The sequence below is a fragment of the Acomys russatus genome, chromosome 1 (genome assembly GCF_903995435.1).
Source record: "Acomys russatus chromosome 1, mAcoRus1.1, whole genome shotgun sequence".
In the NCBI taxonomy this organism is placed as follows: domain Eukaryota; kingdom Metazoa; phylum Chordata; class Mammalia; order Rodentia; family Muridae; genus Acomys; species Acomys russatus.
Genome location: NC_067137.1, coordinates 10,209,488 through 10,228,230, shown reverse-complemented (window position 1 = coordinate 10,228,230; position 18,743 = coordinate 10,209,488). Strand labels below are relative to the sequence as shown.

The 18,743-nt window shown below is 45.6% G+C and overlaps 1 protein-coding gene across 1 annotated transcript; it reads left to right on the top strand.

Moving 5' to 3' along the window:
* Positions 1-13,824: 13,824 nt before the first annotated feature.
* On the top strand, positions 13,825-14,469 carry LOC127195666 (60S ribosomal protein L13a-like). Its single transcript, XM_051153188.1, has one exon. It carries the CDS (start codon positions 14,104-14,106, stop codon positions 14,452-14,454), a length of 351 nt encoding a protein of 116 aa, XP_051009145.1. The 5' UTR covers positions 13,825-14,103; the 3' UTR covers positions 14,455-14,469.
* Positions 14,470-18,743: the final 4,274 nt, after the last annotated feature.

Genomic DNA, 18,743 nt, shown 5'->3' with positions numbered 1-18,743 from the left:
ATTATCATAGATGGTTATTAGCCACCATGTGGTTGCTGGGAACCGAACTCAGAACTTCTGGAAGAGCAGACAATACTCTTAACCTCTGAGCCATTTCTTTTGTCCAAAAAAAAAAAACCACTTTTAATAAATTAGATAAACTTTCCAAAACTAATGATAGCATTTCCAGTAGCTGCAGTGAAAACAGTAAAAAGAAAGTGGTGGGATAAATTGTTTGGGGTTTGGGTGGTAGAACTTGAACCCAGGACTTTTGCAGACGCAGCAGATGTTCCTACCACTGATTTATTCCCTCGGAGTATATTAAATACTATCATTTCAATTTAACCAATATATGAAATTATAATTTTATGAGATTGAAAATAATGTAAAACTTCTAAGGCCGGGCATGGTGGCGCACGCCTTTAATCCCAGCACTTGGGAGGCAGAGGCAGGTGGATCGCTGTGAGTTTGAGGCCAGCCTGGTCTACAAAGTGAGTCCAGGACAGTCAAGGCTACACAGAGAAACCCTGTCTCAAAAAACAAAAAACAAAAAACAAAACAAAAAAAACTTCTAACAGGTATTATACCTTTTCCATGCCTAGTCGCTCAAAGCTGGGTGTAACTCCAGCTTCCAGGGATCTGATGTCATTTTCTGGCGTCCAAGGGCATCTTCATGAAGGTAGGGTGCGTGCACACACACACACACACACACACACACACATGCACACGCACGCACACACAGAGCATATGCACACACAGACATACACACACACACAGAGCTTATGCATACACACACACACACTAAAAACAATGATGATAATCCGAGGATCCTTAAGATGCGTCAGCTGGCTAAAGGCCCTTGCATCAAGGCTGAAAAACTGAGTTCAGTCTCTGGAACCTACATGGTAGGATACAAGAACTCCTGAAAGTTGTCCTCTAACCGTTATATTCATGCCATGACACATGCACCAATCACCCCCCAACACACACATATATATCTTGAAATGTTTAAGGTAAAAGCAGGCAGATGGCTTGTGATTTTGAGACCATCCTGACCTATATAGTGAGTTCCAGACCAGCCAGCTACATAGTGAGACCCTGTTTCAAAAAAATTAAAAAATTAAAAACAAACAAACAAACAGTCAGACATGGTGGCACATGCCTTTATCCCAGCACCCTGGAGGCAGAAGCCGGTGGATCTCTGTAAGTTTGAGGCTAGCCTGGTCTACAAAGAGAGCCCAGGACAGCCAGGCTACACAGAGAAACCCTGTGTTGAAAACAGTAGTAGTAGTAGTAGTAGTAATAATAATAATAGTTTATTATTATTATTATTAATTATTATTATAATCATCATCATTATTATTTTTCCCCATAGTGCTGGGCATGGTAGAACACACCTTTAGAACCAGCACTTGTGAGGCAGAGACAGACAGATCTCTATGAGTTCAAGCTGGTCTACAGAGTGAGCTCAGGATTGAACTATGTAGTAAGCTATGTAGTGAGACCCTGTCTCAGAAAAAGAGAGTTGCATTTGCCATGGTGTCTTTTCACAGCAATAGAACAGTAACTAAGGCAAACCTCCACATACACAAAATAAATACAATGATTTTTTTTTTGTTTTGGTTTTTGTTTTTTTGTTTTTTCGAGACAGGGTTTCTCTGTGTAGCCTTGGCCATCCTGGACTCACTTTGTAGACCAGGCTGGCCTTGAACTCACAGCGATCTGCCTGCCTCTGCCTCCCGAGTGCTGGGATTAAAGGCATGCGCCACCACGCCTGGCTACAATAAATATTTTAAAAGTATAAATTTAAAAATATAGTAAAGTATAGTTGAATAAAGCGACTTACATTGATTGACCTTTGGCCTCCACACACTCACCTGCTTACACATAGGGATGTAAACACATGTAGACAGACACATGCAGATATTATGGTGCTTTAGAACAAAAACTAAAAGAGCCTCCACCCTAGTGTTCTTGCTTGCTGGTTTGGGGTGTCGAGCACCCTTTTGCTAAAGTAAGTTGCCTTGCCCAGTTGCTTTCACTTTGTTATTATGTCTCTTTGTGAGACAGCTGCAGTGTCCTTTGCCATTCATTTTGAGCTTGTCCTAGATTTGAGACCCATCTGGAAGGGCAAGCAGGTTTCCCCCACTTGGGGCAGTGCACCCCAAAGGCCTGTAACCCCAGAGTCTAGATAAATGGCACTGCTTGGATGGATAGAGATTGCAGTATGGAAAGTTTCTGAGCAACACGGGGAAGGGCCCAGGCAAGCACTTTGGCAACCGGCAGTGCCCTGTTGGAACAAGATAATGGAAGTCCCAAGGGGTGATGCAGTATTTTCTTGGTGGGTTGACCATCTGGGAGGTTGTGTGAGAGTGGATGAAATGTGCTCTGAGCTGGAAGGCAACCTGTTTTCTGAAGGGAAACAGCCCATAACAGCAACCTACAGAAGAAAATCAACATTTTTTAAGTCCTTGGTAAAGATCTAGGGCTGGCTGTGTGTGGTTATTCACACCAGTGATCCTGTCACTTGAGAGCCTGACGCAGGAGGATCACGGCGGTTTTGAGGTCACTTGGCACTACAGAGTGAGTTCTAGAACAGCCTAGATGTCACAGTGACAGCTGTCTCAAAACAAAAGGGAGAAAGAAAGAGGTGGGCCCGGAAGCCAGCATAGAGAGTTTACAGGGCCTGGATTAGATCCCCTGGCACCATAAAGTAAACAATAAATCACCTTCTTCATAAACCAGACTCTAAATGCCATAAAGAAACATCCTGATATTTTCCAGAGCACACCTCAAGGGCTGACGTGTGGGCATAGTTGTTTATGAATGGATTGCTGGCCCAGTTCTTTCCTCAACACAGTGCACTTCACCCACCATTTTGTTGTGCTTTCTTTCTTTCTTTCTTTCTTTCTTTCTTTTTCAATACTAGGAACTAACCCCAGGGCCTTGCATGACAGGCAATGACTGTACTCACTTCTCCAGTATTGGGAGGATGGCGGGGAGGAGACAAAGTTGGGGGACAGAGGGAGGTGAAGTTGAAATAGGGTCTCATATAGGCCAGGCTAGCCTCACTCTCTGCCCGTGGATAATCTTGAAATTCCCAATCCTCCTGTCCCTACCTGCAAGGGCTGGGATTTCTCCAGATTGTCAGCAGTGGCCGCCATATCCAGCTCTGGAATCAGCTCAATCTTCCCTCTTTCCTTTTTTTTTTTTTCAAAACAGGGTTTCTCTGTGTAGCCTTGACTGTCCTGAAACTCATCTTGTTGACCAGGCTGGCCTTGAACTCACAGAGATCTGCTTGCCTATACCTCTCTTAATGCCTGCCTCTGCCTCCTGAGTGCTGGGGTCAAAAGCACATGCCCCACACCTAGCTACAGCCTCTGTCTGGCTGCAGGTCTGTTCTTTCCTAACGAGGAAAGGCTTCTGCTCAGCTGTTCACTCCCCTGCCTGACCGGACCATTGCTGAGCCTTCTATCTATCTCCACGGGAAATTTTAAATGGCCAGGGACTGGCTCTCATCAGTCCATTGAGTGTCACAGGCTTTGTCAAAACACCAAGGGCTGAGAAGGGAAGAAGAGTCCTTAATGGGGATGAAGAAATTACTGTGCATTAGGCTGGCCGTGGAGGCGCACGCCCTTAATCCCAGCACTTGGGAGGCAGAGGCAGAGGCAGAGGCAGCTGGATCACTGTGAGTTTGAGGCCAGCCTGGTCTACAAAGCAAGTCCAGGACAGTCAAGGCTACACGGAGAGACCCTGTCTCAAAAAACCAGAAAAAAAATAGTAAAATAGAAGGCAAGATATGGTGGTTTATAAATATAATCCCATCGTTTGGGAGGCTGAGGTAAGAGGTTTGCCAGCCACCAGTTTGAGACTAGCCTGGACTACAGAATCAGAAATACTATCTCAAAAAATAGAAGCAGAAGCCTGGTGTTTCAACCAGACACAGTGGCACAGACCTGTCATCCCGGCCGGTCTGGGCCACATGATAACACAAAGCCTACCTAGCCACTCCCATTTCAGACAAAATGAACAAAAAGAAGCCCAGTATTGGCATGTTTAAAATTCACATTGTCAGCCAGGCCTGGTGGCGCACGCCTTTAATCCTAGCACTTGGAAGGAAAAGGCAGGCAGACCACTGTGAGTTCGAGGCCAGCCTGATCTACAAAGCAAGTCCAGCACAGTCAAGGCTACACAGAGAAACCCTGTCTCAAAAAACCAAAAACCAAAACAAAACAAATAAACAAAAAAACAAAGTGAGTCTAGGACAGCCAAAGCCACACAGAGTAACCCTGTCTCAAAAAACAAAAACAGACAAAAAAAACCCACATTGTCAGAAAAAGAAAAAAAAATTTTTAAAAGAAAGAAATCAGAAATTCACATTGTCACCTACAGAGTGAAATCCAAAGCTTCTTAGCAATTAAGGCTCTTCAGATTTCCAGTGTTTGCTTGTCTGGCTTCATCCCCCCCGTATGCCAGGCCTTGCAGCTCACCTTCTTACACCCTGTTAATGTCAATAGCTCAAGAAAGTTCGAGCTTAGATGCCAGAATTTGTATTCTGTGTATGATGCCTTAATAAAGGTATGCAGAAGTGCTGAGAGAGCCCACAGGAGGCAGGCACCTTCAGCTTGCACTCTTAGGGAGACGCCACTTTAATGCCCAACTAGAAACTGCCAGGTTGAGTAAAAGGGGAGAAGACCGGTAAGACTTTACTGTGCGAGGCGTTACCACGCGGGGCAGTAGCTACCGTGAGCGCTGGGGGACTGAGGAAACCCTGGTACAGCTTTCTGTGTGTTTGGCGTTATAGCAAGGATTAGTTGAGCATGTTCGATGAGGGAGGTGAAGGAGCCTAGGGACAGCCATTCTTTCCAGCCTTAGAGGAACTATGGGGGCAGTAGAGCAAATTAGAGGGGTTGGGGATTTAGCTCAGTGGCAGAGCAGATTGGATGACTGACCTTAAAAGTATTTGTAGGACATAGCGATCCCCAAGGAGCCCACAGAACCTGGGGAGATGGAGGGCTTGGGAGAGGAGTGGGCCAGAGTTGGATCAATGCCGGCCCTCCTGGATGAAGGGGGAAGTGGGTGGGGGGGCTATACAGAATCAGTAACAGTTAATACAAAGTCTCGTGTGGGGGTGTGGGGTGTGGGTGTGGGTTACCAAGGAGGAGTGGGGTTTCTTACTTGTAAATACCTACCTTGTTAGCCTACCTAGGTAGCAAAAGGCTTTGTTTGTTTGTTGATTTGAGGTTCAAGGGCACTGAAGTGAAAAGTCTTGTGGAGTAAGAGATTTATTACAATAACTGACTTTAAAAAAAAATAGATGGCCGGGTATAAGGGTATACGCCTTTAATCCCAGCACTCCGGAGGCAGAGGCAGAGGCAGAGGCAGAGGCAGAGGCAGACGGATTGCTGTGAGTTCCTGGTTTACAAAGTGAGCCTAGGACAGCCAGGGCTACAGGGAGAAACCCTGTCTCTAAAAAAAAAAAAAAGTGCGTGTATGTATATGTATGTGTGTATATATATATGTACAGCCAGGCGGTGGTGGCACACGCCTTTAATCCCAGCACTTCGGAGGCAAAGGCAGGAGGATCTCTGTGAGTTCAAGGACAGCCTGGTCTACAAAGTGAGTCCAGGACAGCCAAGGCTACACAGAAAAATTCTTGTCTCAAAAAAAAAAAAAAAAAAAAAAAAAGTACCTATTTTTATTCTTGTGTCTGTGGAAAGAGAGAGAGAAGAAAGCCATACTCTCAAAGGACAGAAGGGATCAGATTCTCTAGAATGGAGTTACACATGAGCCACTCTGAGCCAGCGTAAAGACACAGAAGGCGTAAAGAGACCAGAGCCCACCTCCTGCAGATGGGACTCTGTTTATTAGTGCACATGGCGACAGGCATCCTCTCCCCGTGGGAAATTGAGGAGTCCGTCAAGGAAAAAAAGCTAGCTGGGACCCCACTTACAGGACAAGGTACCAGGCTTGGGAATGAAGAAATTGTGGCCAAAGGGGGCTGTCTCTCCTCCAGTCTCCTCTCCTTCTGGAAATTGTCAGCCAAGGCAAGATAGACTATCACAGAGGAGAAGCTGTCCTTTCTGGCCTGACCAATAGCTGGATAACAGATACTAGGTGAGTAAGGTCGACTGTAATCTTACAGGAATCCTGTTTTACATCTGAAGCCCTCTATCATAGTCAACTTGAGTGCTAGTAATCCAACTCTGGTCCTCTGAAAGAACAGCAAGAACTCTTAACTGCTAAGCCATTTATTTCTCCAGCCCCAGAAAAATCATTAATGCCAAAGAAAGCTAGCATAGTGGTCATGGTGGCCCACGTGGCCAAATGGGATGTTTGTTCTTTTCTCTTCTCTCTCTCTCTCTCTCTCTCTCTCTCTCTCTCTCTCTCTCTCTCTCTCTCTCTCTCTTTTTCTTTTTTCTTTTTTACTTATGTATACAGTGCTCTGCCTGCATGTACACCTGCATGCCAGAAGAGGGCACCAGATCACATTATAGATGGTTGTGAGCCACCATGTGGTTGCTAGGAATTGAACTCCGGAGCTCTGGAAGACCAGATAGTGCTGTTTTGTTTTGTTTTGTTTTTGTTTTTGTTTTTGTTTTTCAAGACAGGGTTTCTCTGTGTAGCCTTGGTGTTCCTAGACTCACTTTGTAAACCAGGCTGGCCTCAAACTTACATATATCCTCCTGCCTCTGCCTCCCAAGTGCTGAGATTAAAGGGGTACGCCACCACACCCGGCTCTTAACCACTGAGGCATCTCTCTGGCCCAAGGTGGTGTTCATTCATATAGGTTTCAGAGAAGGAGATCCCATGCCATGTGGTTGATGAGTAGACCAAAGTGGGGGTGGGGTGGGGAGACTTCTTTCATTCCTAGGAATATATGACCTTGAGGATGTGGAAGTTTGGGGGGAACCCACTTAGTTAATGTGCATCCATTATAAGTAGAATGCCACTGGCAGCCCCTGCTAGCTTGGAGGTTGGCAGCTTGGTGCCTGAGTGCAGAATCAGCTATGAAGGTATGGAGAGGAGACACAGCTACCAATGGGTATAACTGGTGCAAACGTGTGCTGTGGCCAGGGGTGGTGGCACACGCCTTTAATCCCAACACTTGGGAGGCAGAGGCAGGTGGATCTGATGAGGCAAATAAATACTCACACACACACACAAATTCTGACATGTGGAAAGACATGACTGTGTTCATCTACGATTCTGGCACAATGCATTCACAATAATGATTCAACTTCTAGGGATGAGGGGGTAGGAATAATTAGAATGTAGCTTAGTGGTAGAGCACATGTTTAGCATATAGGAGGCCTGGGTTCATTTGCCAGCAAATCCCACCACTACTGCTGGCCTTTCCCCTAAACATCCCCCCCTCCAGTAAATTCACTAAGCAACACAAGCAGTTGGAGTTCCTTTAGCATGGTGTACTGAAGTATAGAGCGGTCTCAGGTCACAAGGCCTGGCTGGACTTTCAACCTGAATCTCAGTCTAAGTCCCTTTGGCCTCTGTGGTCACATGGGCAAGCTATCGGCTATCTTTTCTCCCGCTTCCTTGAATCTTGCCATTATTGCTGAGCCTGCAGCCTGACTTTGAGCTCCTGGGCACAGCTCTTCCAAGTTACTCAGAACTCCTGTGAGCTACCAATATGTCACATGATCTGTTGGAAAATGATGTGCCAACTTTAAACCCTGCCATTTGCTACACACTGTTATAATCCAGAGCAGACGGTTGGTTTTTTGTTTTTGTTTTTTTTTTTTTTGAGACAAGGTCTCTCTGTGTAGCCTTGGCTGTGCTGGACTCCCTTTGTAGACCAACCTGGCCTTGAACTTACAGTGCTCCACCTGCCTCTGCCTCCCAAGTGCTGGGATTAAAGGCGTGCGCCACCATGCCCTCCACATGTCAGAATTTATTGAATAACAATAAAGGGTTTTGTTGTTGTTGTTTCGTTTTGTTTTAGTTTTGGTTTATTCAATATAGGCTTCTCTGTGTATGCTGACTGTCCTGGAACTCCCTCTGTAAACCAGGCTGGACTCAAACTCACAGAGATCTATCTACCAGCCTCTGCCGGGACTAAAGGTGTGCATCACCATGCCTTGCTAAGGTGTATCACACAACAAATATATCTTTTTGTGTGTGTGTATGCTTGTGGTTTACAGAATGAATACATGTTAGTGAAGCCACATCAGAGTTCAAGAGGTTTCAAACTAGGCTCATAAGGATGAGAGTGGAGTCTGTTGATGAGGAGGCCAGGACCAGCCACCAGGAAGGAGTTGCTGAGGTCCCAGGAGAGTCAGGGGTCAGAACTAAGCTTGAGCTGTGTCCAGCTACAAGGTAGAAAGCTTGGGGGAAAAATGGCAGATCCAGATCAGTGTGGGTGCAAGGCAGTCCTGCAGGCTGCATCAGAAGCAATGAACTATACTGAGCTGAAGCCTTTGGGACAGTCAAGAGTTCTCTGCCTGTTGGTCACACACACACACACACACACACACACACACCAGGTGTCAGATGACAGGTTTCTGGAACCAGGCCATTGCAGTGTTGGGTGTCTGACACTCTGTGGAGTACAGGTAAAGGACCTATATACCTTCTTCGCTGTGGCGTGTCTGATACAATTTTTTCTTTTTCTTTTCTTTTTTTTTTTTCCTTTTGTTTTTTCGAGACAGGGGTTCTCTGTGTAACCTTGGCTGTCCTGGACTCACTTTGTAGACCAGGCTAGCCTCAAACTCACAGTGATCTGCCTGCCTCTGCCTCCCAAGTACTGGGACTAAAGGCCTGCGCCACCACGCCTGGCTTCTGATCCAATTTTAATAACACCCATGTGCCCCTACAGTCTCAATTCACCCTAAAAGAGTAGGGCACATCTGATTTCAATAATTATTATATATCAAATTATTATTTAGGTACAGAGAACTGATTCAGGTCTTTGTATGTACTGAACAAGCAAACAAGCATTCTATCTATCGTTAAACTACAAAGCCAGACCCTTAAATTTATTTATTTATTTATTTATTTATTTATTTATTTGGGTTTTTTCAAGACAGGGTTTCTCTGTGTAGCCTTGGCCACCCTGGGCTCACTTTGTAGACCAGGCTGGCCTCGAACTCACATCGATCCGCCTGCCTCTGCCTCCCGAGTGCTGGGATTAAAGGCGTGCGCCACCACGCCTGGCTACCCTTAAATTTATTTAAAGAAAAAAAAAAAGGCCGGGCTTGGTGGCACACGCCATTAATCCTAGCACTCGGGAGGCAGAGGCAGGCGGATCGCTGCGAGTTCGAGGCCAGCCTGGTATACACAGCCAGTCCAGGACAGCCAAGGCTACACAGAGAGACCCTGTCTCGAAAAATGAAACAGTGTGTGTGTGTGTGTGTGTGTGTGTGTGTGTGTGTGTGTGTGTGTTGCATACATGTGAGTACCTGTGCCATAGCATGCATGTGGAGGTCACAGGACAACCTCAGGAAGTTGGTTCTTTCTTTCTCCCTTTACTTACGTTCTAAAGACTGAATTCCAGCAGCCAGGCTTGCATAACTGGCACCCATATTACCTTGCTGGCCCTAATTTTTATTTTATTTTATTTATTTTTGCAATGCTGTAAATCAAACCCATGGTTTTGTGCATGTAGTATAAGAAACATTAAGTATTAGTCTTTTCTGTCAAACACTGTAAAACTTTAGTTTTGACAAGGAATTCAAGTCATATGTTCCCTAATCCCTGCTCCCAACTTGCGCAAATGTTTTAATTACCCCAACCCTGTAAAACCTTTGTTTCTTTTTGTTTTAGGTTTTTTTTGTTTTGTTTTGAGACAAGGTTTCTCTGTGTGTAGCTCTGACTGTCCTGGAATCACTCTGCAGATCAGGCTAGCCTTGAACTCACAGACATCTTCCTGCCTCTGTCCCCCTCAGCAAATCCTACTGGTGTGCACTACCACAACAGGCCTGTAAAACTTTTGGTTCTACAAGGGCCCTGTTGTATCATCTAAACTTAAGTGACTCAAGTGGCTAACCCCAACCTTTCTGCATAGTCTTTCAAGCCTATCCAGTCACAGGAGACTGTGAGGTTGGACCACAGCCAATAGGGAAAAGACACAGAATAAAATACATGTGCACTTCCGGCCCCACTATACTTGCTCTTCCTCTTCCGTGAGAAGTGTACCCACCCTCTGGCCAGAAGGAGAGTTCTGCACAGTCAGGACATGTTAGTAGGAATGGCGGTCTCTTTCTCTGTGACCCCAAACTTATTGCTAACAGCAGGCAAGCACTCTGCCACTCAGCTGCACCCCACCACCACTTAACTTTGTTTTTTGTTTTGTTTTATTTTGAGGGGCTGGAGAGATGGCTCAGCAGCACTGGATGCTCTTCCAAACTATCCACCTTCAACTCTCAGCACCCACATGGCAGCTCACGTCTGTCTGTGACTCTCACACGGACATACAGGCAGACAAAACACCAATGCGCTAAAAATAAATAAATATTTTTAAAAATGTTTTGCAAGATAGGATCTGCCAATGTAGTCAAGGCTGCCCTTGATCCCTTGATCTTGCTATATGTTTCACCACTCCCAACTAGGAATATTAATTATTCATATTCTCTCTCTCTCTCTCAGATTGGCTTCAAATTTGTGATCATCTGGCCTCCAGCCAAGTTCTAGGATTCCTTCTTAAAAACAGGAATTGAACTTGCCTTCACAGAAAGATGCTAAGAAATTAGCATCACACTCATCACAGGAGCTAGCCCTGGACCACTCTTCAGGTAGCCTGTTAAAGGGAGGGATAGAAAAGGGTGTGAGAGGCCGCACTCACATTCGCCATTACAAGATGGCGCTGACATTCTGTGTCCCAAACTGGTAAACAAGTAATCTGCGCATGTGCGAAGGAACTTTCCACTTGTTGTGCTCTGCCTCTCCCGTGGCGTCATATCGCCTGATGAGTAACAGCCAATCAGGGACTGACACATCCTAAGCGGAGAACAGTTTCCTATATAAGGGATGGGTTTCTGCTGTTTGGGGTCTCCATTTTACTTGTCGTAAGCTTATGCTCTCCCTCTTAAGACGCATTAAAACTTTACTGCAGAAGGATCCTGTGTGTGCAGCGTCGTTCTTGCTGGCGAGACGGTAACGCGAGTCACAAAAGGGAGCCTTGGAGTTCTACTACAACCCATTACCTGCAGATAATGGTCAGAAGAACAAAGGTACCCAGCAAATGCAGGCTTCTAAATTATACGTGAAAAGTAGGAGGGCGCCTTGGATTTCTTCATTGTCACACGTTAATGAGGTAGCTGTGCTCAAGACCCAGGGGAAATTAGCCCAGGGCATGGCCAGGCCCCTCACTCACTCGATGACAACTCTGCGTGCAGTGCAGGCTGTTTGGGGACTAGAACCAGGATGTCATCCTCTGCCTTACACGGCTTGGAAATCTTCCTCTTCCCTGGACCTGTTTGAAGCAAAGCTGGGCTGACCATCCCCTGCCATCAAACTTGAAACCAGATAGTTTTTCTTTCTTTCTTTTTCTTTTTCTTTTATTAAGTTTTTTTAAATTAATTTATTCTTGTTACATCTCAATGGTTATCCCATCCCTTGTATCCTCCCATTCTTCCCTCCCACCCATTTTCCCCCTTATTCCCCTCCCCTATGACTATTCCTGAGGGGGATTACCTCCCCCTGTATATGCTCATAGGGTATCAAGTCTTTTCTTGGTAACCTGCTGCCCTTCCTGTGAGTGCCACCAGGTCTCCCCCTCCAGGGGACATGATCAAATGTGAGGCACCAGAGTACGTGAGAAAGTCATATCCCACTCTCCACTCAACTGTGGAGAATGTTCTGACCATTGGCTAAATCTGGGTAGGGGTTTAAAGTTTACCGCCTATATTGTCCTTGGCTGGTGTCTTAGTTTGAGCGGGACCCCTGGGCCCAAATCTGTCTATCATAATATTCTACTTGTAGGTTTCTAGGACCCTCTTTTTCTTTTTTTAAAGATTTATTGAATATTTATGCAGTATTCTGTCTGCATGTACACCTGCATGCCAGAAGAGGGCACCAGATCTCATTATAGATAGTTGCGAGCCACCATGTGGTTACTGGGAATTGAACTCATGACCTTTGGAAGAACAGCCAGTGCTCTTAGCCGCTGAGCCACCTCTCGAGCCCCAATAGTCAGTTTCTTGTTCACTGTTCCATGACCAGCGCAAGTCTTATAAAAGATGTATTTAACTGGAGGGGGGGGGGGAGGCTTGTTTACAGTTTCAGAGGCTCAGTCCATTGTCATCATGGCAAAGTGGCAGGCATGGTGCTGGAGAAGTAATTGAGAGCTACATCCTGTCTGCAGGGAGAGAGAGAGAGAGAGAGAGAGAGAGAGAGAGAGAGAGAGAGAGAGAGAGAGAGACTGGGCTTGGCTTAGGCTTTTGAAACATCTAAGCTCACCCCCACACTTCCTCCAACAAGGCCACGCCTCCTAATCCTTCTAATCTTCTCAAATAATGTCGCTCCCTGATGACTAAGCATTCAAATATATGAGCCGATGGAAGCCATCCTTATTCAAACCACCACATTAGTTACCTTCTTTCCCAGTGAAACCAAATGGCAAGGGGTTAGAGGTATAGATCCAATGGCATGGTGTTTGCTTAACATCCACAAAGCCCTTGGTCTGACACCCAACACCATATAAATTGTATAAACCATCACAGTTGTGTACATTTGTAGTCATGGCACATGGGAAGCAGAAGAGGAGCAAAAGTTCATGATCAGACTCAACCACATAAGACCTATCTCATAAAAAACAAACAACAACAACAACAAAAACCATAAAAACAGTTGGGCTGCATATGGTGCCATGTCTTTAGTTTTAGCACACAGAAGGCATGTGCATAGTTGTGAGTTCAAGGCCAGCCTGCTCTACATCGTAACTTATAGACCAGATCAAGAGGATGGAATCTGTGATGGACCTTGATAGCATATCCATTATGGAAACTATTGGGGTACCCTTTGGGGGTTCTTAGTCTCCATAAGAGAATTTAATGGGTTCAACCAGAAGAAAGATCAAGGAAAACTTTATTAGAATTTAAAAGGAAACTCTCCAAGGCAGCCAGCTATAAGCCCAGCAACCTCACAAAGAGGAGGATGAAGGACAAAGTCCCCCCAGCTGCAATGGACTTGTGCTTCTAGGACGGGGCTGGGGGTCTAAAACAACAAAAACAAACAAAAAGGCAACATAGCCAGGCATTTCATTCCTGGGAAGTCGGAGAAAAGAAATGCAGGAGGAATGTCAAACTGCACAACAGGACAGGTTTATGCCAAGAAAAAAAAAAAATCTGTAAAGGAAGATTCCCAGTTTCAGAAGCCAGAGAGGGAGCTGTAGCTTACAGACTAGATTAATTATAGAAGGAAAAGGGAAGGAGTCTAAAAATGTCACCCACCTATCTATCTATCTATCTATCTATCTATTTTTTCTTCTTTCTCTATCTAATATCTACTTATCTACCAATCTATCATCTAACAATCTATTTTTCTATTATATAATCTATTTATCTATCGTCTATCTGTCTATCTATATCTATCATCTATCTATATCTGTCTATTAATCTATCATCTATTTTTCTATTTTTTCTCTATTATCTATCTATCTATCATTAGCCCAGGGTGACCAAGGAATGGTGAGTAAAAATGTCATGTAACCATCCAGCACCCCTTGTGTCCTCCAAGATGGGATCAACAGGGTGCACTAGGAGGGCTACAATCTGGGGAAACCAGATACTTTATTTCTATAAGTGAAAACCAATGTACTTCTAATTATCATCAAAATGAAGTCTGTGACAGTGGCTATCATCTATGTGACTAAAAACAGGAGGATCATTCTTTCCCAGGCAGCTGCCGAAGATGGCGGAGCGGCAGGTTTTGGTGCTGGATGGCCGAGGCCATCTTCTGGGCCGCCTGGCGGCCATCGTGGCCAAGCAGGTGCTGCTGGGCTGCAAGGTGGCGGTTGTACACTGTGAGGGCATCAACATTTCTGGGAATTTCTACTGAAACAAGTTGAAGTATTTGGCCTTTCTCCGAAAGCGGATGGACACCAACCCCTCTCGTGGCCCCTACCACTTCTGAGCCCCAAGCCGCATTTTCTGGCGCACTGTGCGAGGCATGCTGCCTCACAAGACCAAGAGAGGCCAGGCTGCCCTGGAGCACCTCAAGGTGTTGGATGGGATCCCTCCACCCTATGACAAGAAAGAGCGGATGGTGGTCCCTGCTGCCCTCAAGGTTGTGTGGCTAAAGCCTCCCAGAAAGTTTGCATACCTGGGTCGACTAGCTCATGAGGTCGGGTGGAAGTACCAGGCAGTGACAGCCACTCTGGAAGAGAAACGGAAAGAAAAGGCCAAGATCCACTATCGGAAGAAGCAGCTCTTGAGGCTAAGGAAACAGGCAGAGAAGAATATGGAGAGCAAAATCAGCAAGTTCACAGATGTCCTCAAGGCCAACGGACTCCGGCTGTGAGCCTAATAAAGACTGTTTGCCTCATGAAAAAAAAAAAAAAAAAAAAAAAAAAAAGAAGAAGAAGAAAAAGAAAAAAAAATGGAAAAAAAAAAAAAAACAAACAAACAAAAACCCAGGAGGATCCAGACTTCTAAGGAGATCTTTAACTACACATGAAAGCTAGCCTAGGCTACAATAGACCACTATGTCTCAAACACCAAAGCAAAACAAACAAAAATAAAAATCAAGAGGCTGGAGATGTTAGCATGGGAGAATGCTTGCCTTGCATGGCATAGCCCAGGCATGGAGGCCAAATATAGTAAATTCAAGGCCAGTTTGGGATATATTAGACTCTGTCTCAAACAAGAAAAAAAAAAAAATTAGAGTGACAAAGAGGGGCTCACAAGTCGCCCAACCCTTAGCACCTGTAGATGAGTAATGATTGCTGGAAAACAAGAGGCATTTTCTTTAGTGATGTGTGTGGCTGTCTAGTAAAGAGCCCCTAATCAAACTCAGTAGTTTAAAACAACAACAACCATGAGAGCAGAAGTGGGAAGAAGACAGTCATTGAGACTGTACGGGAAGAGAGAGTAACTGGGTGAATATGATCCAAGTACTTTGTACATGTATGCAAATGCCATAAAGAAACCCATTATTATATGCTTATAAAACTTAAAACTTTAAAGAGGCCTTTGAAATGGCTCAGGGAGTTAAAGGACTTGCCACACAGGCCTGAGGACCTTAGTTATCCTGGAACTTGTGGTGGAGGTGATACAAGGGAAATCGGGTGTTCTCAGTCTCGTTGACAGAAGAATTAAGAATGCGTTTGAAGCTGGGCTTGGTAGCCCGTGCCTTTAATCCCAGCACTCGGGAAGCAGAGAGGTAGGCGGATCGCTGTGAGTTTGAGGCCGGCTTGGTCTACAAAGTGAGTCCAGGACAGCCAAGGCTACACAGAGAAACCCTGTCTCAAAAAACCAAGGAAAAAAAAAAAAAAAAGAATGCGTTTGGACAGAAGTTCAAAGGTAATTAGAGAGAGAGTAAGGAAGACCAACGTATCAGAAAAAGCATACATAGATTCTGGCTAGCAACTGAAAAAAGAAACAGGGCTAGCAGAGGCAGTCTTCACAGAGGAGTGGTCTCAAACTCAGGAAAAGCCCCTCTGTACCCTTGGCTCCTCCCAGCTCTCTCAACATCCCTCAGAACCTGTAGCTCCTCCCAGCTCTCCCAGCATCCCGCAGAACCCGTGGCTCCTCCCAGCTCTCCCAGCATCCCTCAGAACCCGTGGCTCCTTCCAGCTCTCCCAGCATCCCGCAGAACCCGTGGCTCCTCCCAGCTCTCCCAGCATCCCGCAGAACCCGTAGCTACTCTGAGCTCTCCCAGCATCCCTCAGAACCCTTGGCTCCTCACGGCACACCACACGCTGGCCCCTACCCTAAACCTCTCTCTCACATGGCTTCCTTTCGGCTCAGCCTGATCCCTATATAATCCAGTCATTTTGGCTTTGCAAGTCTCTTGGCCTCTGTTGCTCAGCTCCTTCTCTCTTGGTCTGGTTTAGTTTGTCAACCATGTTCAGCCTGGACTCTTCTTCTGTCAACTCTTTTTTTTTTTTTTTTTTTGAGACAGGGTTCTCTGTGTAGCCTTGGCTGTTCTGGACTCCAGCCTCTGTGTAGACCAGGCTGGCCTCGAACTCACAGCGATCCACCTGCCTCTGCCTTTTTTTAAAAAATCTTTTCCATACTTTAGGAGTAGTCATATCCTCCTTTTGATTTCATTTTTTCATTCAACAGCAAGACATAAATGAATGAATAAATACATAAGTGGTTTTAAATTTTAAAAAAATTATTATTATTATTTTTTTGTTTGTTTGTTTTGTTTTGTTTTTTTGTTTTTTTGTTTTTCAAGACAAGATCTCTCTGTGTAGCCTTGACTGTCCTGGACTCGCTTTGTAGACCAGGCTGTTCTCAAACTCAAGGCGATCCACCTGCCTTTGCCTCCCAAGTGATGGAATTAAAAGCGCGCACCACCACACCCAGTTTAAAACTCCTTTTTAAAAGACAGCAGAGGCAGCCGGGCCTCTGTCTCAAAAAACAAAACAAACAAACAAAAAAGACAACAGGGGCTGGGCAGCGGGGCATATGCGTTTAATCTGAGCACTGTGGGAGGCAGAGGCAGGGGGATCACAATTTCCATCACATGTGCAGCCCATTGGATACTGGAGACACCGGCCCAGACCATGGCGAGGTACAAGTAGTGGTGTGTTAGTGTCTAGACGGGGGTGGGGGGGGTGGGGGGATAGGGAGGTGGGGGGTGGAGGGAGTGGGGGGGGGGGGGGTGTCAGTGGTGGAGAAGCCGGTGGCATGTAGGCTACTTGGGGGGAATGTAGTTGCATAGGATCAGGATCAAGACAGCCAGTGACAACAGATTTGGGTAAAAATTTTTGTACATACAACAAGGGGAAGAAAGTGTGGACAGGCTGCAAAGCGTTAGCCTTGAACACTGTTCTGAAGGGGCTTCTGTAGAGCCACTGAAAGGGTTTGGTTTGGTTTGGTTTCTGGTTTTCATTTGTGTTAGAAATAAGTTCAGGGGCTGGAGAGATGGCTCAGTGGTTAAGAGCACTGACTGCTCTTCCAGAGGTCCTGAGTTCAATTCACAGCAACCACATGGTGGCTCACAACCATCTATAATGTGATCTGATCATACTGTATACATAATAAATAAATCTTTTAAAAAAATAGAAATAAGTTCAGGCCTTTAATCCCAGTGTTAGGGCAAAATTAATGCCATATTTTATATGTAATTATATTCTGCAATTAACGATGATCTGTATGAGAACTTGTCCCCTAGGTGACCCTCCTCCCTGTGTTCTGGGAATGACACCTGCCAGCAGTCCCCAGAAACTCCACTGGAGCGATTACATACAATTAGCTTCCAAGGTTCCTCTGAGATAAAAGACTTCCCCTCCAGACCCAGCCTCCACCCAACCTGCCTGAAGGGCCACATTCCTGTGACCTACAACTTCCCTGAAGATCCAGTCTCCACCTAACCTGCCTAAAGATCAACATTCGTTGGACCTACACCCCCCACTTCCCTTTATAAGTCCACTGCCTCTGAAGCTTGGGGTCACTCTCCTATCCTGCTGCGTCAGGGAGGACTGTGATCCGAAGCTCTGAGCCCATAATACCGGACCCTGTGTATGTTGCATCGGTATCGAGGTCTGGTGGTCTTTTTGGGGGGGGTGTCTCGAGAGCTGGGTGAGCTCAGTATTACACTGAGCGATCTCGGTATTACACCAGGACTTGGGAGGCAGAGGCGGTGGATCTCTGCGAGTTCGAGGGCAGCCTGGTCTACAAATCTAGTCCAGGACAGGCAAGGCTACACAGAGAAACCTTGTCTCAAAAAACTTAAGAAAGAAAGAAAAAAGAGAGAGAAGGGGGGCTGGGGGGGCGAGGGAAAGAAGAAAGAAGTTCAGAATCTCAAAGCAACATTACTCCAACTGAGGTGTTTGGAGAAGACAAACAATAGTCTCATTGGAAAGTTTGTGCTCAGAAGAGCAGACACACAGACAGGAGGTGCACTTAAATTTTATTCTAATATCTGGCGGTGGTGGTGCACACCTTTAATCCCAGCACTCGGGAGGCAGAGGCAGGCAGATCTCTGTGAGTTCGAGGCCAGCCTGGTCTACACAGAGAATCCAGGACAGCCAAGGCTACATAGAGAAGCCCTGTCTCAAAAAAAAAAAAAAAAAAAAAAAAGGTTTTTTATTCTAACACAGGTACTGGCTATGTCTTTTCCAAGTTGACTGGGGTCTGAGCTCAGTCATATTAGATTAGTGAGTTGGAAAAGAATGGTGCACAGGAAAGGGAGGGGGGAGGGAGGGAAAGTGGTCTCTGATGGGGCCCTCCAATTCCTCAAGTGCAGCAAGGACCTTTGTGTGAACAAAGGTTTGTTGGTGGGATTAAAACATTTGCATAGAAGTCTTATTCCTGTGGGAGATAAAGATTTAAATTCCTTGTCCTAAATACAAAGTTCTATATTATCTGATAGAAAAGCCTCATACTTCTTATCATTTGTATGGGTTTGGGGGGGGTGTTGTGGTTTTTTATTTTTTTGTCTCTAGTTTCAGACAGAATGTCAAGTAGTCCAGATTGGCCCAGAACTTGCTAGAATAGCTAAGGATGGCCTGGAACTTGAGATTCTCCCACTGCCCTCCCCCCAACCTCCCAGCTGCTGCGCTTAGAGGCTTGTGCCACCTGCAGGTTTGTTTCTCTTGTTTTTACAGGAGTAGAGGAGACGCTGGGGGCCTGGGGAGC